Genomic DNA, 24,106 nt, shown 5'->3' on the forward strand with positions numbered 1-24,106 from the left:
TGGATGGATGGATAAGATGGAAGGATGGGGAAAATTTGATAAATATATTGATGGATGGATTAGATCAAAAATAATGATGGATGGATGAAAAATTAGAGATATAATAATGGATGGATGGAGAATTAGATTTAAAGATGGATGAATGGAAAATATAGACAGACAGACAGACAGACAGATAGTTAAATAGACAGAGAGATAGACAGACAGACAGACAGACATACATACATAGATGGATAGATAGATGGATGGATGGATGGATGGATGGATGGATGGATGGATGGATGGATGGATGGATGGATGGATGGATGGATGGATTTCAGAAATGAACAGACCTCAGCTGTTTTAAATGTGTTGACTGGATTTTTCCCTCTTCCCAGAATGACACATGCATGTTTTGACAGGAAATGCCATGAACATTCGTTTTGGGATGGAAAGATGAGCAGATTCCATACTTTGCCATGCAGGTGTGATATGTGTTGTGACTGTGCTCATGACCGTGTCATCATGGAAAGATTTTCTACACTTCTCAGGCTCGTCTTAAATAGGAACTGGTAACATTGCTTAAGGTGCGAGTAATTGTCTCCGAATAATTTTTAAATATTGATGCAGCATCACAATACAAAGCTGTGGAGGATATTTTTAGGTTTTAATGCAACCTGATTAAGCATTTCATTCAGAAGGCAAAACAATATCCTTTCAGATTCTGAAGAGTCTTATGCATATTATTATAAACAGAGGCAGTTAAATTAAAGGCACAATTTACCATAAAATGTAAATTCTGTACCATTTACTTCTACATGCTTGGTAATAATATTTCACAATATTATTGATTTTACTATACTTAAATGCAGCCATGGTGAAACTTTTTTTCAAAACATTATAAAAATCTAAATGAGGTCAAACTTTTGAACAGTAGCCTATATGTCTAATCTTTATATCAAACTTGGCTCCACACGTCTTAATCAGCCATATTTTATGTATTAAAATGCAAAAGAGATTTAACTGTAAAGGAGTAAAATAGCTTTATCAGTGAATCCTTTTTCTTCTTCACATAAAGCTATGATTTCAGAAGATCTGAAATATAGTGCACAAGCCATATGGACCAATTTTATGAGCTTCTTTTTGGAACTTGACAGCTGCTGTCCCCATTCACTGTCATTGAAGCAACCAGGACATTTCAACAAAATTTCTCAGAAAAACTAATTGCAAAAAAAGCAGCCATAAAGTTTTAATGAAATCCTTCCTGACAACTTGACATGAGTGGTTCACTGTGGTTATATTGATATGTCCTGCAGCCACCTGAGGATCATGTTCAACTTCTCGTCTCCGCTGCTCTGCCTCAGACACGAGGAGGCACTAAGCCGAGGGTCGCTTTCAGAAGCTGCCGCTTTTTTTTCACCTACGGTTAGTAACTCCCTGCAGTCCTGCATGTCCTTCAGCTTACGGTAGAATGCTTTGCAGCTGTAGCCTTCTATCCAGCCCTGCTTTATGTGTGCCATCAGCTGCTCCAGCTCATTGTAGTAGCACAGACAGCCTGCGCACTTATACCTTTTAATCCCACAAACCATTTTTGTCGCCGTTACAGTTTGGATAAAACAGGCGTTTAGTCCTGAGCTTCGAAGGTCTCTGGAAAGGTGGTTGATTCCCGTGCAGAACCTGAGGTCAGTTGTTTTGGTGATGGCTTTAAGGTGACCAAAAGGTCCACGTTTTATGGTGTATAGCTTTGGGAGAAACTTGGATCGTCTAGGTTTAACATCCGGTCCCTCCATGTTTTTGGACGGCACCCTTTCAAAGTTTGCAAGGCTCTTCGACTGTTTTTTAAATAAACTTTAGGGTTTATTCTTGTCCTTGAACACTAACAGACGTTGAACAATAATCTGTGACAAGAGAGAGAAAGAGAGAGAGAGAGAGAGAGAGAGAGAGAGAGAGAGAGAGAGAGAGAGAGAGAGAGAGAGAGAGAGAGAGAGAGAGAGAGAGAGAAAGATCAGCATTTAAACCAAAAGGTCAAACATTTTTGAAAGAACACAAAAATGGTGAAAAATGGGTTTAATTCGTTTTGACCTTTAACAAGTCTGTAAATAAATCTAAGATATATGCTTTTCCCAAGATTGATTTCCCCTCAGTCACTGTGATTACATGCTATAGACAATTTCTTTTCTACTTGTTGAAATGGTAAGAGAGGATATGAGTTGCATTGTAAATCAATAAATCTGATGAAATACAAATAAAGACTCCAACAACAACATAACTATCAACTTGAATTCTGCTTAAAGGGGTCAAATCATGAGAAATGTAATTTTTCCTCAACTTTGGAAATAAAACTTTTAGAACTGAAAACGTACTCTTTAGTCCAAAAAGAGAATAACACCAAGCTACAAAAACAGCTCGCTGAGGTAAGGTGAGTAAGATATAGGTAGGCTAATATTATTCCTTGACTCCACAATGATGAACAAAAGTTTTTTTCCCACAAGTCACAACTGCGAGTTTATATCTCACTTATTTTTCTCAGAATAGTGTGATATATATTCGCAATTAAGAGTTATAAAGTCAAGTTCTGCAATTGTGACTAGCCTATATCACGTTATCCTGAGAAAAAAGCAAGAATTGCTTGCAATTGCGGGCGGAGGGATCTGAATTGTGAGGTAAAAAGTTGCAATTACCTTTTTTATTATTGTTCATTCCATGGCAGAAACAAGCTTTTTGCATCTGGGTTTATGCATCACCGTGTAGGTTTTTTTTATGTGTGTGTTTTAAAGGGTTTACAACCAGCTGTATGTACATTATCCCTTACTTAAGAACAACTGTTTTCTATGTAATTTTTTCCTGTGATGCAAAACTGTATTTTCAGCATCATTACTCCAGTCTTCAGTGTCACATGATCCTTCAGAAATCAATCAAATATGCTGATTCACAGCCCAATAAACATTTCTTATTATTAGCAATGTTGAAAAAAGTTGAGCTGCTTAATATTTTTGTAGAAACTATGATTCATATTTTTCAAGACACTTTGAGGAACAGAAAGTTCAAAACAATGGTTTGTTTGAAACAGAAATCTTTTGTAACATTATAAATGTCTTGTGACTTTTGATGAATGCATCCTTGCTGAAGAAAAGTATTAATTTCTTTTAAAACCCCAAACTTTTTAATGATATACTGTAAGTTCTCGTGTCATATGTCAAAAGAGTGTTAACATTACATGTATAGCTTATTAATTTAATTAAAAGGGTTAAAAAACTAATATTATAATAAAGGAACAAAATAAAATCTTGGTGAAGAAAAAAAACATGATATGGTCCCTTTAAAATGTCAGCTGAATATAACCTCAATACTTCAATGACAAACAAAAAAACAAAGGACAAAACAAATGGTACTCGATTCTCAGTTGCACTTCTGTGACTTTGTGAAGAACAGCAGCACTTTCCATACTGATGTACTCGAGGCTTTAGTGAAGGTAATCTAATCAATTCTCTTAAGAGTCTGTACCGTACGTCTGTGGGCGATATTCTGTCACCTCAAATCATAAAGGAACAGACAAAGATGACAAAGTTACCTTCCTTTGTAGATTGTCTGGCATCAGTGTTCGTAATGGCAGTTTTTTGGAGGCTGGTTATTGCACGGCCCTTTGAAAGATTACCTTGAGAGGAGAAACAAACACCTGAGATGGGTAAATGCAATTGTCCATAAATAAATCAAACGGCGTAATTATCTGTGGTATCCAAATGCCACTGTGACTGGAGCATATATAACATTGGCTTAAAGGATTAGTTCACCTCAAATTGAAAATTTCCTAATAATTTACTCACCCCAATGCCATCCAAGATATCCATGTCTTTCTTTCCTCAGTGGAAGAGAAATTAAGTTTTTTGAGGAAAACATTTCTGGATTTTTCTTCGAATAATGAACTTCAATGGCAACCAACGTTTTGAAGTCCAAATCAATGAAGTTTCAAAGGTCTTTGAAGTGCTTCAACAGGCTGTGCACGATCGCAGCTGAGGAAGAGTGACTTATCTAGCGAAACGATAGGTCATTTTCAAAAATAAAAATAAAAATAAAAAATGTATATATATATATACTGTTTACCTACAATTGTTCGAATTGCAACGCGCCGGGAACTACGTCATCACGTTGAAAGGTCACGCTCAATGTCACCGGCGCCGGCCAATGGCGCCACTACGGCCACCCCTGGCCACTCCTGGCCACCCCACTGGCCACCCCAATGGCCAGTATAAATTTTAGTAGCATCAGTTATGCATTTCATATATAAGTCAAAAATATTCTTTAGTAAAAGAAGACGGGGAATTATGTGTCGTGACGTCCTTTTTAAGTGTCAAATGGTTACAGTATACTGTTACAGCAGCTTTTTGATGTGTCTTTGCCACGTTTTGACAAGCAGGGCTGCAAACAGCCGCTTTTCGGTGCCTTCTGCTTTTTTTCACGTCAGTTTGGGTGACAAAGTCATCTGATGTCATTCCATAGCTTAATGTGAGGGACAGAAGTCTATTTACATCATTAAAGTATACGGAAACTCGTTTTCCCTCCTCTGCGGCTGTCAATCATTATCCATTCATAAAATCTCCAATATGATATATTCACATTATAATGCATGATCTGTAGATAAAAGGCTCTAGATTTGCATAAAATTACTTTATTTTGTTGGAGTTTGTTGCTGTTTTTAAACGACTCACTACCGTGTGCTTGTTAGATCACACACATCATAAGGACTATGAATCGGCATCAAACGCACAATAACTGGAATTTAAAACTGTGAAACAAAGGAACAAATCGCACTAGGATTTGTGCGCTCGACATTTCTTCGCTTTGAGACGTGAACTTGTAAATGCGCACTTATGCAGCGCAGCGCTGCACACTGTGACTCCATGTTGCTTTGAGCACATCATTCTGCACCCGCAAATCCCGCGATGCGCATACACGCTGTGTGCGCTCTGTTTTTCATGTTATCATATGTTTGCGCACTGAAATATTATTAAAAGCCAATATATTTTGTTATACCTAGCCTGCTCAATACATTTAAAATAAGCATAATTTAATTGCATATTATTTCTTTGTAGTGTAGGCTATATATGCACTTCTGAATTCTTGACATTAATATATAAATATAAAATTGTGAAATGTATGATTGCCTGATTGAATTTTATAAGAGAACTAATAGTATTTTGTTTTTATTAACATATTTAGATTTTATAAAATTACTGTGCAGATTTTTTTCAAGAATTACTTTTTGCTGCTGATTTATACACTCATTAAGTTTATTAAAAATTCATAATACATTGTGTATTATGTAATATGTAATATTTAAAGGTGTTAACTGTAATCTTACACTGCAAAATAATAACTTAAAAAGGATTAAATTCATCACAATTATGTAAGTATCTGGAAATTTGCCACGGGGCGAGGGCCCTTATATATATATATATATATATATATATATATATATATATATATATATATATATATATATATATATATATCATTATACATAATATAATAGGCCTATATATTAGTAGGACCCTACTAATATCATTAGTAACATTAAATATAACACAATAAACCAAAGTATATCAGTAGGAGTTTCCTTAAGTCTTTCTGATAGTTTTCTACAGGCCGGTTTACTACAACAGTAGAATAAAATTCTGAAATTATGGTTTATAGTTTTGGTGTGCCACCCCAAGATTTTAAGTGGCCCCATCTGGCCACCCCTATGAAAAATTTCTGGAGGCACCACTGGCGCCGGCGGAAGTACAGCCCCACTGAAGGAGGATAGTTCAAATTGTATTGGCTAGATAAGACCCTCTTCCTCAGCTGCGATCGTGCACAGCCCATTGAAGCACTTCAAACTGCATTGATTTGGACTTCAAAATGTTGGTTGCCATTGAAGTTCATTATTCGAAGAAAAATCCAGATATGTTTTCCTCAAAAAACGTAATTTCTCTTCCACTGAGGAAAGAAAGACATGGATATCTTGGATGGCATTGGGGTGAGTAAATTATTAGGAAATTTTAATTTTGAGGTGAACTAATCCTTTAAGGCTCCTTCACACAGAACGCGTTTTTTTTCTTTAAAAAGCGCGAGACGCGAGCAGTGGAACGGGGGATAGAACGTTGAAATGATTTTTATAACTTGAGCTTATAACTTATAAGTTAGCCTTTATAATTTATAAAATCTTATAACGCGTTTTTAGAACGTGCGGCAGACTCCGCAACAGTCGCAAGGCGCGAGCGCAACGGTCATACACTCAGTCTAGAAAAACAATGGAAAAGCAGCGCATTAGAATGGAAAAATGCGTTCTGTGTGAACACAAATAGTGTAAATTATTCCAATTCTGGGGAAATTCGGAAAGAAATTCAGAAGTAGCCTAGGCTACAATAAACTGATATTTAAAAAGGATACAGTGCATATCAAATGATAAGAAGTCCTCCATTTAAGAAAGTGTCAGGAGAGATGGAGAAAGAGAATGAAAAGTGGGGCATTAACGTTAGTGCAGCTCCATAACGCAACTCCATTAGGAGTTAAATTATACATTATAACCCCAATAGTAACTTTCAAAAAGCTTGGAGAGGAGGCATAACGAACAAAGCATCCTGCTGGATCGAAACATGTAATAGTTGCAATACAACTACACTCTTACCTTTAATGTCCTTCAAAACATCTCCATCATATTTTTCCAAGTAGCCTAACTTACACATTTAACAACTGTATCATCTGTTACAGCGTCTACATTAGAAAAGCAACAATATCCGTCCTTGTTATTTTTTAAATTATTGTTTTGTGTTACCGAGGGAACCAGAATAAGGTTCTATGATCAGATGTTTACAGACGTTAATAAAACAGCACTCAAAAATATACCTATAGCCTAAAAGGACTTTGCTATAGGCTATAACCTAACGTTACCTGACAGAGATCGCTGAATTCAGTCTCCTGAAATCTCAAGGCTCGCTGTCTCACTATAGTAAAAAAGAATAGGACAGCGGGCCGCGCTCAGAACCAGTAGCCTATAGTGACTGAAAAATTGAAAAGGCTTTGATGTGCTCTCAGCCTGTCAATCATTTTGTAAGCGTTCACATGATGGCTGATGAAGCAGAACGTGGATCATTTTTAAGCGCTATATTCAATTTAATTAGCAGTTCGTTCGTTTGTCGTTGGATAATGCTGTTGTGCTGCTGTTTTTTTTTTTTTTTTTGCAACAAATAACATTTTCAAGCATTTCAAAGACAAACAAAACATTCTAAAGGGCCATTCACATATCGAGTTTAAAAACGCGTGTCTCCTTTCCAAAGCGCTTGCGCTCCCGTTGCGTCTGCTGTTGCTCTGCAACCATAAACCGCGCACTCCACATCATGTTGACTCATAGATATACAGTAGATGTCGCCTTGGGGTTCTAAGCATGTGTCAAAACCGACGCCATCTTGGAACAGGGGTCTTGTCATAGGAAGTAGCTAGGTAACGCTGAATTCATGGATGATGCCGGACTTTTGTGCTGCGTATGGATGTTCACATGAACGAAATCTAAAAACCAGACAGCAAGAGATTACATTTAACAAGAATGTGAAATTTTGTAATTTATTTGTAATTTCTCTGGACTCAATGATAAATACATAAATACATCATTGTCTGATCGTTGGAACGAACCAAAACAACTAGAAAATCGCATTCATGAGGATTTATGGTGATTTTATTTCCGTTAGACCTTTTCCTACTTTGATGCTAACGCATTAAAGAGGAGGGGCTCCCCTGTTCCATGACGGCGGCTCTATTGACGCATTCGTTCCAAGGTGACATCTAGTGTATATATCTATGATGTTGACTGAGCTTTCAATGTTGTTACGGAAAGGGTGAAACTGGTTCTTGTTACCAGATGACCAGCAGTGCGCTTGCGGCATGGTCAGTGTTCACAATTTAGTTTTCAGACCATACAATGCAAATGGAAAAATGAAAATTTGAAACCAGACGTTAATTTTTCTTCCTTTTCGGTTACATCATCAATGGATACTCGCCATTTTCTCTCCTTTTTTCAATTTTACTTTTGCTAAATTATGACTTAAGAAACAATCATTTGAATAAATAAAATCTTACCGATTTTCCATTTTTCCATTTTTTCGTCTTTAATTTGCACAGTGGGCTGTAGGCTGCCATTAGCACGTGGACTGCTATAATGTCATTGATGTAACTGCTTTATTTACTCTGCATGTTGAGGAGAGGTTTAAAAGACTGAACAGGGACGACCTTTTTCAGTCATTAAACAGAACTTGCCTGAAACATCTTGTTCATCAGGAATTTGTCAATTTTGATTTCATGGCGACTTTAAGGCCACTGTTAACCCCTGAATGAGCCATGTTTCACACTAAAAATTTGAGCTCTTTCGGCACCAGTATTTTTTTTTAAGTTGCCAGCCACCGCCAGCATTTTTGATCATTTTAACAAAATGTTCATGGCCCCCAGAATATTTTGTTGTATGAATATAATATGCAATAAATTAAATGAAACAAATAAGAAAAACGTTTTATTCTATCTTAATGGATTATTTTTTATCAACACTTGAATGTGGGTAAGTTTCATAAAAAAAGCAACATTTTGAGCGAAAATCACATTTTTGTCAAAGGCTACATCCAGATCAGATTCAGAACGATGATCAAAACATAGATGGAGTAGATTGAGTCCAACACCCCAAAGCTTCACAGTCCCATACCTCTTCCTGGGTAGACATTTCATTCAGGGAGATTTGATTTATATGCCGTTTAATGTTTGATGATCATTTTATTTGACATATGCATCTGCTTAAATATGCTATCGCTTGTTTTTGCTTCTTTTTCGTCCGTTTTTTGTTCTGGAAATTCAGTGATCTTTCATAACAGTGAAAACACGAAAAGCCAGAAATTTCCGTCAATGGCGGGGAAAGAGTTAAAAGGGGTTCACATGCTACAGTATGTTAACCTTCACAGTCTGAAAGCATGTTGAACATTTATGCTAAACATGTGACTTTACAATGCAAAATGGGGTGAAATCAGTCGTTCACAGTGAAGGCTATCCAGTCATTTGCTGAACAGTGTAGAGAATGATAGTGTGTATCTGTCAGCATCTTTCTCATCTCACTTTGCCAAATCAAGCTTATTTCCATCTCTGAAAAGAAAAGCTCGGGGTATACAGAAAGACCTTGTCGAGCAACACATGGGATGTAGGCGAGCAAGCTGCCGTCATATCTAAGATCCCAAACGCATCACAAGGAGGTGAGAGCCGTTTTTAACATTGAGATCATTTCAATATTTAATGGCCTTTTCTAAAGCAAAAAAGTGACGTGGTCGTAATCCCATTTGCCGGTGACTACAGTGTACCAACACGGACGCCGTCGCCGAAGAAAAAGAAGTTGAAGCTTGAACGAGACGAAAATAAGGTTCTTCACACTGATTCACAGGGAAGGCACATTTAACGCCTCTCTGGCAGCAGGGCTGGTGTGATCTGACGGCTTCCAAAGCTTCATTCCATGACCCTGTTTTTCCTAAAGCCTGCCGGAGTGTTCCAAACTAATCCCATCCTGCACCCGGAGAGCGAGGCAGATGACACCATACAAAAGAAGCCCACAAACAGTATGAAATATCAAACAGACGCACATCATGAATGAGTAATTGAGAATGACTGCGGGGCAGAGCGCATGAGGAGCATCTTGGCATGAGCGCTTCCTCATACTCAGCTGCACATCTTCAAGCCAGTGAGATAGACTGCCAATGACACCTCCATCGTCTCTCTGCAACTGCGACATAAACGGAAAGAACAAACACGCATGCACAGGGAGAACGAGAGTAGTGCTTTATAAAGGGAAAAGTTTGCCATTTATTTTCCACAGTAACACGAGCGACGTGCCAGAATACGAAATCAAACGCTTGCTGGAAAGAGACGGGAGTGTGTAATACAGCGGAAAAAAAAGATTGCCAGGGATTGTCGGTTGTTGGTGAAGAAAGACAGGCACACATTGGGATGTTATTCAATGGCTTTAATGCGTAAAAAGTCAAACATGAATTCAATTTTAAGTTAGAGCAACTTTCATTGTTCAATTGTCATTACAATTAAAAGGTGCACTCAAGCATTTTTCTTCCTCACAAAAAAGTTTCACACAGAGAAATGAGCAGTACACTCACATCAGATGCCTAATAAAAGCGGTTTTATGATGAGATCACATGACCATTAAATACAGTAGTACTAATCTTGTTTCAGAAACTTTGCGGAATTAATCAATCATTGCTGACTGCAAATAACAAATACTGTAGCGCAACAAACACAATTGAGTGCACCTTTAGTTAGAAATAAGACTTTTAGTAACCATAATAATAAGAAAAGAAAAGAAAAAGAGAAAGAATACCTTCATTTCTGATGTTAAGGTCACTTACATAACAGCATAAAGCTACCTGAATTTTTCTTCCAGCATAGATATGGTTTCAAAACATTCTGCCTTCAGCAAAATCAAATGGAAAGTAAAATGAAATTAGAAATCATTCATTATTCCAAGAAAAGTGCATACTCACTGCCGCTGTAACCAACACCACTGTTTTGGCCATTTATTTTTTGGGTGGGTTGGTACTATGCGTCAGTATTGGGCATGTTTTAAGATCAAACTGCATAATATGACCTTTAAACCACATTTATTTTAAGAAAGTATCATTGTTTGTGTTTTGTACATCCATTGTATGGAGTATAAAAAAGTGACCATAGACAAAATGGTCTCAATAGGACTTATAGCCATCCGTACATCTTTTTTTGACCTCATCAAACAAACCCATTGTCAATTTGATAGAAAGGAAAAATCCTACTGATTCAAATATAATGGGTTCTCATTTTATAGTCATCATATAATCAATCTCTCAATCACCTTCTTATCTATTGATGCCCTGGTAATATCTGTCCAGTATTGAGCTCATGTCACATGTTCTCGGAGAATCACATCAGTAAACCAATTCTCCCTTTGACAATGATAAGTTAGCCCATCACCTTATAGACTAATGCAAAAAAAATTATCTCTATAAACCTCACCATAGAAAACGTTACTCTCACCCGTATTTTAGAAAAATGTTCCTCTTTTGAACACCCTAAGTTCACTTAAAACATTTTAAATGTCTTTAAAAATAAAACATTTGTCTTTATTTACTCGACTTTAAGTCTTTCAAAAATATTTTCTTTTGTGGAACACTAGAAATTTATAGCAGAATGTTGCAGCTGCTTTTTTGTTCATAAAATGAAAGTGAATGATGATTTTCAATCAATAACTACTTTCATTTTTGCCCATTCCTCACACAAAACTTTCATATGACTTCAGGCGAATATAGTACATGACTTGTAGGGGCCACTTTTATTAAACTTATAAAATACCTTTTTTGGGGGGGGAAATGTCACCATGTACATTCTTCAAAATATCTTTCGTTCCAAAGAAGAAATTCATTCAGGTTTGGAACGACATGACGGTGAGTAAATCATGACAGAAAGTTAATATTTTACTAAACTAATCCTTTCATTTAAAAAAAAAAAAAAACTGTTTTGAAACATACCAGCAATTTCAAAGACTCCAACAATAGATTGGTGCAGGAATGACATTTTTTGTAGTCCAAAATCTGAGTTAGCATTTTAACATTTCCGGTTCCATTGTCCTGAAGTCAATGGGTTTTTTTTTAAATGTTTTTTTTGTTGAAATGCTTAAAATAAGGTCTGTGCTTAACACAATCTCAAGATATTTCACGTTTTATTCTATGATATAAAATATCACTAATGCCTTCTTGTAATTTTTTTAAAGCTTTTACTTGTCTTGTAAAAGGCGGTTGCTAACAAGTGTCTAAATGTGAGGAAACGGAGGTTGTCGGGACATTATCAGATAAACTCATCTACCCCGCTTTCACAGCCCCGTTGTGTTCATAATCACGCTCTTGCAAACTACTATAACGTGAACTTACAGGGAAAATGTTTTTAAACAAAGACCGAAAGAGTTGTTGAAGCTTAATGATGGTGATGTTGAAGTCATTCGACTTAGGTGTAGTTCATATACGTTTATCTTTTGACTTGCCGATTCAGAATCCATCAAATTTGTGTTCATTTGTGAAGATTAATTTTACGAACAAAACATGTAAGGAGCATAAGTTTTAGTTATTCAGACCTTATTTACTGCAATAATCCAAAAGCCAATGAAAAAATCCTGTTTTTTTTTTGTTTGTTTTGTAGCTAGGGAACCAGAGTGATGTTAACTTCCGGTTTGGCCTACAAAAATACGTAATCCCTGCACCACACTTTTACTTAATAAATAACTGAGAAAGTTCATCAAACAAATTCATGACAAATTAAGTTACCCTGACATAAACGATCATTCATCGTGGCAAACTGACCCACAGATGGCCAGAATTGAAAGACATTCATGGCGCTTTATCACTGCATGGTATGGCTCCGTACGGCTCACTTTTGAGGGGTGCACTCTGTACTGTACCTAGTACAATTTTTTAGTGCCTCCTTGGTTGAGGTTTCAAGCAGGCGAGCCGTACCGATGCTAAAATGTAATATGTAAACACTGCAGATCGCTGATTGGTCAGAGCGAATCGTCATTACTAGCGTCATTGGATTTGCGACACGAGACGCCAAACCCTCTAGATTTAAATAGTCGGCAACACCCACCGCAGTATAATTTGTTCGTACGACTTTTTTAAAACGTCTTGCTTTGCGCGACCGTCACACGCAACTTGAAAAAAGAAATGGCTGTATCATGGTCAGTAGACGAATCTCACCCACTTTGAAGCAGTACTAAACTGCAGTGGAAAAGCAAACAGAGTCGAAGTAAAGTGAGCCGAGCCGAGTCGTTCAACGCAGTGGAAAAGCACCATTATATCCACATACTCTAAACTGACTAGCATTGTTTCTCTACAAGTTTAGGGGAAAATGAAGCAAAATCACAGCACTTTGGCCACTACAATCTAGTATTTGCTGTGACATCCAGCTCTGTTTTGTTCCCTTCAAATGCCCAACAATCACATACAGCAGGTAAATGACTAGAGGTAGGCTGCCATACGCTTTCAGAAACAAGTAACAATCATAGTACATTTTAACTGTAATTGTGTATAAAAAGTGTAACCTAGCATCTCAGTCAGCGCATAGTGAGCTACTGAAATTACAGACGTACTGTAAATATGAGCTGATGTTAAACATGGAGGACATGGAGTAAAATGGAGAATTTGGCACCATCTAGTGGTTGGAAATAGAATTGTAGCAGTGGCACTGCCATCACTGCTGCTTATCTGAGCCTAAACTCAATACTCAGCCGAAAATAAACACACGACGAAGCTGCCAAGAGGCTCTGAGTTACATCAGGTACCAAATCACAGAGGGGGAGATTTTGAAAAAGCTAGAAGCTGGGAAATGTCAAGTTGGAAAATTCTAATTGAAGCTACTTTGCAGAATAGCAGGGGAGGATAAGACACCAGCAGATGGAGCACTGACTGATTAAAATAACTCAAATTACCTTCCTGTAAAATTTAATTAAATACCGTTTATTTCTTTGCAGAGAAATATATGTGTTCACTGACTATGTCTATTTGCATGCCAGTCTGGAAGAGTAATTCACTGTGGAACCCAGGAACTTCCTGTTGGCTTTAAGAAAGGCAGTTTTGGATTTATGATTAAAATAAGGTCTGTGGTTTTGAGACTTTCACATTTTATTATGCAACATATACTAACGTTAAAAAGTTTGGGGTGTGTAAGCTTTTTTAAAAATGTTTTTGAAGTCTCTTCTGCTCACCAAGGCTGCATTTATTTGATCTAAAATACAGTAAAAATCGTAAAATTGTGAAATAATATTCAAATCAAATAACTGTTTACTATTTGTTTATCTGAAAATGTATTCATGTATTCCTGTGATGGCTAAGCTGAATTTTCAGCATCATTACTCCAGTCTTCAGAAATCATTCTAATTTGCTGCTTAAGAAATATTTCTTTTTATCATCAATGTCGAAAACAGTGCTGCTTAATATCATTGTAGATGATACATTCATAGATGATCATGACACATTCTTTCAGGATTCTTTGATGAATAGAAAGAACAGCATTTATTTGAAATGAATCTTTTTAACATTAAGAAACTCTTTAATGTCTATTTTGATCAATTTAATGCACCCTTGCTGAAAAAAATTAATGCCTTTTAAAATTAAAGCGTATATTGAGACAAAAGGTAGTGAAAAGTAGTGTACCGTAAAACTCCAAATAATAGCCGAGTGAAGATTTTTAGAGATTAGAGACTCTAGGAACAACATCTGAACAACATCTCAACAATAAATTATAAAGGCCTGTCTCATATAGACGCCTGTCTCAAATACAAGCCGGTGCAGTTCGACGATTTGGGAAAATAAAAGCCTGGGCTATTATTTGAAGTTTTGCCATATGTGTTATTTTACTCATAAATCCAAAACTCTTTTGAAATTTCAGAGAACACTCATTGGCACAAATGGTCACTCTCTTCAGGTTTGAGGATTAAAAACTGAACGACTCAATTATACGTGAATTTTAATACACTGCAAAAATGTTAAAATCTAATACATTAACCACAGTCTGTGCAGTGCACCTCTAATAACAGGAAGGCACTATCAATCCTAAGTGGAGGAATTGGAATGATCAATAAACTGCTGTGGAGTTGGAGCAGCTGATATAAAAGGTGTAGAGAGAAACCTTTGCTATGTTTTCTCTTCAAAGAACCACTTCTGGGAGTCCGTGTCCAAGCAGGAGCGGAGAGCGGGGCCAGGGTTCCCATTGTCAGTCCTGTCCACTGCCTCAACGCATTTCTGTGTCTGAACATGGTATAGAGAGCCATCCTGCAAATGCAAAGATTATGACAAGGTTTAGATGCTTAATTTTAATACTTATTGTTCAAATACTATAAAAGCCCACTCTGGCCCACTAGAACAGGAAGCGCAGCCACCCCTAGCCTTTAATTTGCTCCCAGCTCTAATTCCCCAGAGTCTAGTGAAGACCTGCTGTCGTCACGCTGCTCTACAGGTGCTCGCTGAACTGGCAAAGAGTGGACGCATTTGTGCGCAAAAACCGTGCCAAAAGTATAAGCGCGGAAAATTAAAGTCTGAAGAATACAGATCCTATTTATTTTGCATTAGCATGAAGCTGCAGCTTCAAAATACATGAATTACACTTACGAATAACAGTTGAATGCTGCAAATATTTTTTTCTTACACTTGAAGGGCGATTTACACCTTTACAAATCTTCTCTTGCACATGCAAATTTAATTTACGCTAGCAATCTTATGTACACTTTCACAAATCTTACCCTGCGCATGCGATTCTTTATGTCATCATTTTACCTTCATAGTTAATAGGCTACTACAAATGATGGCCGTGAAAGAGACTGTGAACGCATTGAATAGGATATGTTTAGTTGTTGAATAGAACAGGCTACTATTACACAGTAGTGATAACGTTAAGCGCACCAGAATAAAATATAATATTCAGAAGTAAACAGTGTAGTTGACTTAAAGATTCAGTTACTGTAACATCCACAAATGAATAAGCATAACGATTCAGGGAGAAGGCAAAAACATTTTTTGTCACATACAGTAAACATCTCCTCACGATCCGCTAGCTGCCTGTCCCCTGAAAACACTGTAAAAAAAACGCGGTCTCTGCAGACACCCCAGCCTCCAAAAACTGCAATAAAAACAAACTGGGCTAACCCGCACCACGAAACTGTTCCGGCCAATAGCCGACAAGAAGGATTTGGCGGTGGGGTTTGGGGGTTTAGTGCGCAGATGAGGAGGGAGGAGGGTCTAGCTAGCCTCCGTTTTGTTGGACAATACTTCGAAACATCAACAAGAAGTGACGTCACCAACCTCGCTCAGAGCCCCTTTAAGCTCCGCTGCTTTCTTCGACCCTCTCTATCTCTGGTCCTGCGCTGTGCTCACTCAGTGTGCAGTGTGAGAGGGGGAGTGGTCAGCGGCTAGAGCGGCAAAAGCCAATGTGTGCTTCTTTTACCGATATATTTAAAGATATATTTTGCACTTCTAATCCAAACAACGTCAAACTTGACACTGCACTTACTCGTGCCCTTAGCAAGACACCCATCAAGTTTGAAATCCATTGGACTAACGGTTTGAGATAATAACACACACAGACAGATGTTCCTGTAATTTATATATATATATATATATATATATATATATATATGGTCAAGATCAGGCAACTTTATTGAATTATAGTGTAATTATTAACATGATATACATTTATGATATACAATTATTTTACAGCATGATGGTTGCTTTATAATTCGTTTTTTTACTTGTTATCATTTTATCATATATATATATATATATATATATATGGTCAAGATCAGGCAACTTTATTGAATTATAGTGTAATTATTAACATGTTTTAGAGATAGAGGCTTTATATATCATATATCATATATATATATATATATGATCAAATGATAAAAAGTAAAAAAACAAATTATAAAGCAACCAATATGCATTTAATGTTAATTACTGATAACTAAATGTCAGTGATAGTGCTGTGTTATATATATATATGTATATATATATATATATATATATATATATATATAAAATATTCTAATGAGGTCTATTTATTGATTTAATCAAATGCAACACAACTGTCTTAAAATTATCTTTATGTGCATAAAGCAAATACAATACTGTTTAAAGGTTTGAGGTTGGTAAGATTTTTTAAAGGGTAACTAAACCCCTGGTCAGAGCCTGACTCCACCCACTGGCAATATTTGAAAAATGCTGGAAAATTGGGCAGAGCCCAGCGGAGGGGGGGCGTGCACCTGAGAGGCATCTCTCTGTAGGCAAGGGCGTGGTTAGCTGGTACCCTCTGACGTCAGAGGGTACCACAACTTCCAATAGGAAAATTCAACTGCAGTAGCCACCGTTCAACCTGAAGAGGGCAGCACTCAGACGTTTTTACAACATATATTGTAGAATTAAAACACTTTGAACACAAATTTTAAAAAAATTACTCGAATCAACGAACCGCATTTATGAAGCTCCATTCTTACAGATCATTAACTAAAAAAAGTTGTTTTAGTGTTTAGTTACCCTTTAATGTTTTAATGTAAAGTCTCTTAACTGCATTTAACTGATCAAAATACAATTAAAACAGTAATATTGTGAAAAAAATTTGTAACTTAAAATAACTGTCTTCTGTATTAAAATATAATATATTCCAGTGATGAAAAAGCTGAATTTTCAGCATCATTCCTCCAGGCTTCAGTGTCACATGATCCTTAACAAAACAGTCTAATATGCTGATTTGGTGCTCAAGAAACATCATCAATTTAAGCTTACTATTTTTGAGGAAACCGTGATTTTTCTTTTTTCAGAAAAAAATCTTACTGACCCCAAACCTTTGAACAGTATATGTGTATACTATATATATATATATATATATATATATATATATATATATATATATATATAAATATATATATATATATATATTGTTTGTACTGATTTGTTCAATGATCTCACCTCTCTGAATATAAACTTCTGGTCTTCAGGCACAGGTTCCCTTGGTTTACTGCAGTGCTGCATGGTAAGGAATGTGGAGACGGGATCAGCTACGATACAGCCTGCAGGATCCCTCGTGTTATAACGGATCTCTTGGAGCGTTGAGTACTCGAAGAACTGTCACAAAAGAGAAAGAAAAATATTCACACACAGAAGCTCAACACATCAAATCTTAATCAAAGACAAATCCAAAAACAGCAATATCTAAAAGAGAGGCACATACGCAATCATGTTATGCAGTACATTTTGTCCCCATCATATAGTATCTTTATGTATTAGATCAAATATTTAATGGCATTTTTTTTAAAGATGGAAAACATTAGTTGTCTTTTATCGTAATATCACATTGAAGTGAACATAAAGGAGAACTACAAATAATTTCACTACTTTAAAGACATCAAAAATTTGCTAGTTTATAAAGAAATATTCCAGGAGTTTCTTGTTTCTTTCTCTAATCAAAATGTTTAAAATGTAAAATAAATGTATAGGTTTCCTGTGTCCTCAATATCTTCACTGACTAACATCCTTTAGTTTTTTTAGTAATATCCAAAATCCAGTTCCTCAAAGACATCATCCTCCAAGAAGTGACATGATTTTTGATGGGAGAACGACAACAAAGTGTATTATGGATATGATGGAATCCTGCCTCTATCTCCAAAACATCTCATGCTGTAAAAGAATTGTATATCATAAACAATGTATATCATGTAAATAATTAGACTATAATTTAATAAAGTTGTCTGATCTCAACCAGAACACATTTCTAAACGTCTGCTATACTCTTTTACAGAATTACTTCTTTAAATTTAGGGCTGCACGATAAATCGTATTTTAATCGTGATAACGATTTCTGCTTCTCTCAATTAATAATAAATTAAAAAAATCAATACTGGCCTGCTGGATATTTGTCCTGGAAATATAATTTTTATTTGACATTTCCGTTATCTTGTATTGGTAATAAGCCTTTCCTATCTTTCCTGCTTGGGGTTGCCAGATGTCAAGATGCCCTAAACTTAGTTTTTACTTCCTAGTATTTTACTTAATCTTCTCTGATCTGGCAATCATGCGCAAATGCTTTCCCTGGGCTGCAAAAAAAACACAGATGATCTTACAAAACTGACAAACATTTTTGTTGGAGTTTGGCACTGGACATCGTGAAATTCGGCTTGAATGAAAGTGTCATCAGAAACCGTGTGTGCAGTTTGCTGCTACTAATGCTGCCTTTACGTGCTATCGATTATCATAAATACGAGTTTCCTAGTAGGAATTTGGACATGAATGCCCTCTCATAACTGGTATTCTTTATTAGCTTTTTCAGGTACATCGCTTTGTCTTGTCGTTAAAGTAGTGCATATTTGCATATATAAATAGCCATTTGAAGTTTTATACACAGCGAAAATAGCCTGTATTTCACTGAAATTCCATAATCGTCAGCAAGTTGACTATCTAGATAGCACGATGAATGTTTACATGGTTGTGAATTAATGGGACGATTAATATCATTTTGGCTTTAATAAGATTTCCCCAATAAATAGGCAAGAATAAACCTGGTGTGCTCCATGATTCCTGTTCTTTCCGACAACAAACCAGTTTTTATAATGTAAAGTATTTGAAAACTACAGAGCCACCATCTGTTTGCAGTGTTTAACCATATTAAAAGATGTATGAATACAACATATCTGTCTGTATAAATTTGCATTTGTGGAGCAATCTAGATCTTTGGTTGGTCTAATTTGCAGATGAATTGCTTCTCTTAAAAAATCAAATGTGAAGACAAATTACAAAGCACTCAACAAAACCATGCATTACCAGTAGTTTTGTGTAATAAAAGCAAATTGTGTAATAAAAGCAAATATTATATTATTATATAATAATAAGTGTATAGCATCTGTCAAAAGTTTGGAAACATTCAAATGTTTTTATGTTTTTGAAAGAAGTGAATGCTCACCAAGGCTGCATTTATTTAATCAAAAATACAGTTAAAACGGTAATATTGTGAAATATTCCAACTTCAAAAAACAAAAACTTTGAGAAAGGGTGAAATAGGTCCCCTTTAAGTCTCAAAAGGCACTGCTAAACAGGATTGACCTATATGTACTAAACCAGACAGAATCAGATGAACATTTCTCTTGTATTCACAGAGAGAATCCATTAGAAGAGTGTTGTTGTGCTGTACATAGCTGATATTGTGCACTGATAAGTCTCTAGGGCTCATCTGCATCCCCACAGAGAGGGAGGAGACGAAAGAAGTCACGCTGCTGTGCCAGGCGGCTAAAGTCACTTTAAAAACAAGCGTGCTGTGAAGTACACAACACACTATTTACTGCGCCATATTAGAATGGCATTTTAATAATACAATACAGCTGTGAGAGACACTTCCATGTGTATTCCTGAGGACACATTACATCTCTGTGTATTGTTTTGAGTACTCTTTACTTCAATACATTTGTAATGAGTAATTACTTGTTACATTTTGCATGTCACCTAACTTTGTCCACTTTTTCTGCGGCTACAATAGAAGCAATATCGCCATTGACAGGGCATTGAAGATATCTTGTGCGTTTTGCTCTTACTTACCCAAACTTGTCAACATGGCTACTTTACATGAATACGTGTTTCATATAAGAGATGATGACATGGCTGGAGCCTGCAAGTAGTCAAGTAACAGTAATTTATTTATCTGTTATATTGAAGAGACATTTTTTGAAGGATATTTGTTTACTCATGCCCTTTTTGAGCCCTTGAGCTTAACTGAGACATGAGTGTTTGTAGACGTTTAAGAGGCGTGTCGTGTCGGCCTTGATTTATTGCAATTTTGAGGCTTTTAGTTTTATTTTGATTGTAGAAAATGCTCTCCTCACAAATCAGCCGTTTCTTGTTTTTCACTGGGTTTTTTTTTAGGTGTTGAGGACTAGTGCATCTTTGAGCCTACATTCAGTACGAGTAAAATAAGTGTTGTTAAAATCAGATACTCTAAGACTTTTACTCAAGTCATAATGAAATTGGTGACTTGTAACGTATTGAGTCATTTTCGCTGTAAGGTATCTGTACTTTTACTCAAGTATGGTTTTCAGTAAGGCTTGACCCAATTCCCAAATATTCGAATATTCGTTCGATTTGAAAATGTGACATTCGAATATTTGTTTGTTTTTTTTGCACACGTGGCATCCCCCTCGAAACGGTTCTCATTCACGCTTGAATATGTTTTACACTATAAAATCTGGTGAAATATAATACTTAACATATAACTTCGTTATAGCTACTTAAAAAATATATTTGCTTCTTGGACTACTAAAAGTGTTCCTGCAACAGGAGTATTCTCTGGCTAGAGCGCAGAACAGCGGAGTTTGTATGGACAGAAGTGCATGCCTTAGCTTGTATTTTGGGTTAAGTTACGTTGCTTTGACATTGTGGAAAATAGAATAATAGAAACAAAATGTATTATCCTTTTTACCCGTTATTATCAATCTAAATGAATCTACTGCGAAATATAGGAGAAATTTCATTTTTCTATATTTAAATCTACCCTACTTTGTCAGTGAGAAAAATATCATACTTATTATTATCATATTATTAAAAATATTGCTTAAGTTAAAAGACCTGTGTGTGTGTGTGTGTGTGTGTGTGTGTGTGTGTGTGTGTGTGTGTGTGTGTGTGTGTGAGTGAGTGAGTGAGTGAGTGAGTGAGCGAGCGAGCGAGCGAGCGAGCGAGCGAGCGAGTGAGTGAGCGAGTGTGTGTTGGTGTGTGTTTTATATCACTAGTGCAATCCGTTCTCGGAGCATATAAGCTCTGCTCGCGTGAGGCGCGCAGCTTCCCTTTATTAAAAGTTTTATTAAAAGTTATTAGCTTTATTAAAAGTTTATTAATTCTGAACGCGTGTCGCGTCTCGCCTGTCTATCTATATTGCACCAAATACGACACTCCACTCCCTTGTGAAGTCGTTTGGATGAATGGTTCTCGAAATAATCAAAATGCAAACGGACAGACAGACACACGCACATTTGCGCACACACGCAAGGTCTCTCGCTCTCTCCCTCTCTGTTGTGCGCGTGCTACATGGTTTGGAGCTCCCTAGCTCTAGATTCCGGGAGATTTGAACAAATTTGCGGGCATCAGGGAGCCGCTATCAATATGCGGGAGACTTCCGGGAGACTTGGGATGTCTGAGACATTTAGAGATTCCGAAGCTTCGAATATTCGATGTTCATTACTACCGAGGCTTCGAAGCTCAAAAAATAGTATCGGACCAGCCCTAGTTTTGAGGTACTTTTTACACCTCTTGGAGCAGCACGGATGTCTGTCATTACAGTTGAGAGAATGAAAGTTACCTGGTTTTGTCCCATGCCGTGACACGGGTAAAGAATGACCCGGTGACCGGCCATATTATGATCATCAGGTGGGTTGTAGTCAAAACAGTAGTTGGCCTTTCCTTTACTCTTCAGCTACAATTGAGAAGAAACAAAGAAATATTCCAACAATAGGGTCCAAAAATCTATTTTTTTTAACAAATTATATTATCAGCATAATATGAGTGAAAAGTTAAAGAGAAAATTATACAGGCATTAATATTTCCTTTTCTTTTTAAACTATATTATTTCTAAAAATCAGAAAAAGTTCTGATTAGTTCAACTTTTAAATGAAATAGTCCCACATTTTGAATGTAGTCTACACTTTTCCACTCGCTTTGTTGATTGTGAAGGAAGTGAACTTATTTCATCATGTCACAATTTGCTTGCCTTGCATTTAAAACTTTGAACCAAAAGAACAAGCTAACAGTTGCGGATAATGGCATTTTTACTTCTGGAGCTCTGCTGTTACAAAGCTGTGCATGTAAACACAAGAAGTTTGCATCCCCTCACCATGCCAAACATTCCAGGCCTGTCCTCTGGGACTTGAATGTCAGGGTAGATGTTCTCCAAGAACCACTTAAAATCATTACACCTAAGACGCATTCGGAGTTTCCGTCTGTCCGTCACATCACCATATGCTTCCTGAAAACAAGCAAAGAAAACAAGTTAATAATTGTTCTAATATAGCATAAGGTACAGTGATGCATAATAATATACATTAAACATTATACATATATTATTATATAAATACAGATCAAATCATTTTTATTAAGAAAAAACCCCAGGAAAGACATTGGAATTTAACCAGTTTTTGGTCCCCATTGACTTCCATTGTATTATTATTAAAAAAATTTTTGTCATATTATGGAAGTCAAAGGGGAACTTTGGTTTGTTTGGCTACCCACATTCCTCAAAATATTTTCATTAAGAGCTATTCCACATTTATCATTATGAAATTGTATCTAATAGAGGAGGAGCACCACATTTACCTCACAATGATAGATCATTTACATACAGTAGACAAAGTAAGCTGCTTCAATCATCTGCATTCAGAGTTCACAGTTTCAATGTTTTTTGTTCATTTTCGTATTAAATGTTTTTTGTTCTCTAGAGTGCTCAGAGTTCAACGTGGGCACCAAAATGAACATGTGTAGCTCACGCCCCACAGTATGTGTGAAACAAGCTTAAGAGAATGTGAAACTAAATGCCATTGGTCAGTATGTTTTCTTTGTCAAACAAAGACAAAAATTTGGTCTTTAAAATAATAATATTGACAGATGTACATTCGTCCCAAGTGTGAATGAGTCTTTAGGAATCCATCAAGTATAAACAACGATAATTCTTGCCTTAAGACCCTGATATACTCAAGGCAAAGTTCTTTTTCACTCTTCAAATAGGGGTAAAAAGAAGCTTGAAATACATTTTAAGCGGTATACTGTAAGTGAACATCCTGATGCCACCCATGCTGCTATTAGCGGCGTTTATATGAATATGTAAATATGTGCTGAGCGCTTTCCTCTCAATAACAAAATAAACAAGAAAAAGAAATGAACTGGAGAAGATTTTCACATCATAGAGGGTGGAGCCTCAGAGCACACCCACCTATTACGTCACGGACCAATGGTAATTCAAATGTGTTTACCAGTCGGAGCAAACTTTTCCAGCAAGTTCGCTTTTGGCAAGCTGTTTCAAACTCCTGAAACTTCGTTTTGGCCTGATTTTGTTCGAAATTATGTCTGTTTATCGATTTCGCTTGAATTATATTGGGGCTTCAGTAAATGCCAAATGAACAGAATGTCTTCAATGCTCTCTCTTCATAGTACATCTGTTTTCACAAAATTATCACATAAAACCAACCATCTAATCAAACTGTCATCTTGTTTTTTTTAAACATTCTGATGCAATTACCCCGCCGCGGTATACCACAAAATGCTACATGATGCAACATCCTCTCGCAAAATAATGCTGCAACCCCACCTCAGCAAACAACACTGATAAAGGCCAAGTTCCCCTGTTTGTTTGTGGCTGTGGTACCCCCTCATAACCGCCTGTCAGGCAAGAATTACTGGTGAGTGATGGTCTGCACAGTGTTGCCAGAGATATGATCCCTTATGAGGAGCATCTGTTGGAAGTAGAGCTCTGTAGAAGAGGTTCAGCAGCTCTGCGGAAAGATTAACGAAAGGAAGTGTACTTC

The 24,106-nt window shown here is 36.5% G+C and overlaps 1 protein-coding gene across 2 annotated transcripts in view; it reads right to left on the reverse strand.

Moving 5' to 3' along the window:
- Positions 1 to 625: 625 nt before the first annotated feature.
- galnt12 (UDP-N-acetyl-alpha-D-galactosamine:polypeptide N-acetylgalactosaminyltransferase 12) overlaps positions 626 to 24,106 on the reverse strand; it is a 30,711-nt gene continuing 7,230 nt past the window's right edge. The window contains exons 7-12 of one of the 2 annotated variants that reach the window (XR_013190435.1): positions 22,423 to 22,554; positions 21,892 to 22,005; positions 17,526 to 17,681; positions 14,698 to 14,840; positions 3,551 to 3,634; positions 626 to 1,877 (exon numbers count right to left, since the gene is read on the reverse strand). Coding sequence is in view for 1 of the 2 variants with exons in the window: in XM_077196183.1 (XP_077052298.1) it covers positions 14,703 to 14,840; positions 17,526 to 17,681; positions 21,892 to 22,005; positions 22,423 to 22,554 (540 nt within the window). In the remaining variant the exon portion in view is untranslated. Of the gene's footprint in view, positions 1,878 to 3,550; positions 3,635 to 9,988; positions 14,841 to 17,525; positions 17,682 to 21,891; positions 22,006 to 22,422; positions 22,555 to 24,106 lie in introns of those variants that run through there. The other variant, XM_077196183.1, reaches the window with a different exon arrangement.

This window comes from Siphateles boraxobius, unplaced genomic scaffold, assembly GCF_051911475.1.
Source record: "Siphateles boraxobius isolate OS27281-9 unplaced genomic scaffold, OSU_SipBor_1 35, whole genome shotgun sequence".
Lineage (NCBI taxonomy): Eukaryota > Metazoa > Chordata > Actinopteri > Cypriniformes > Leuciscidae > Siphateles > Siphateles boraxobius.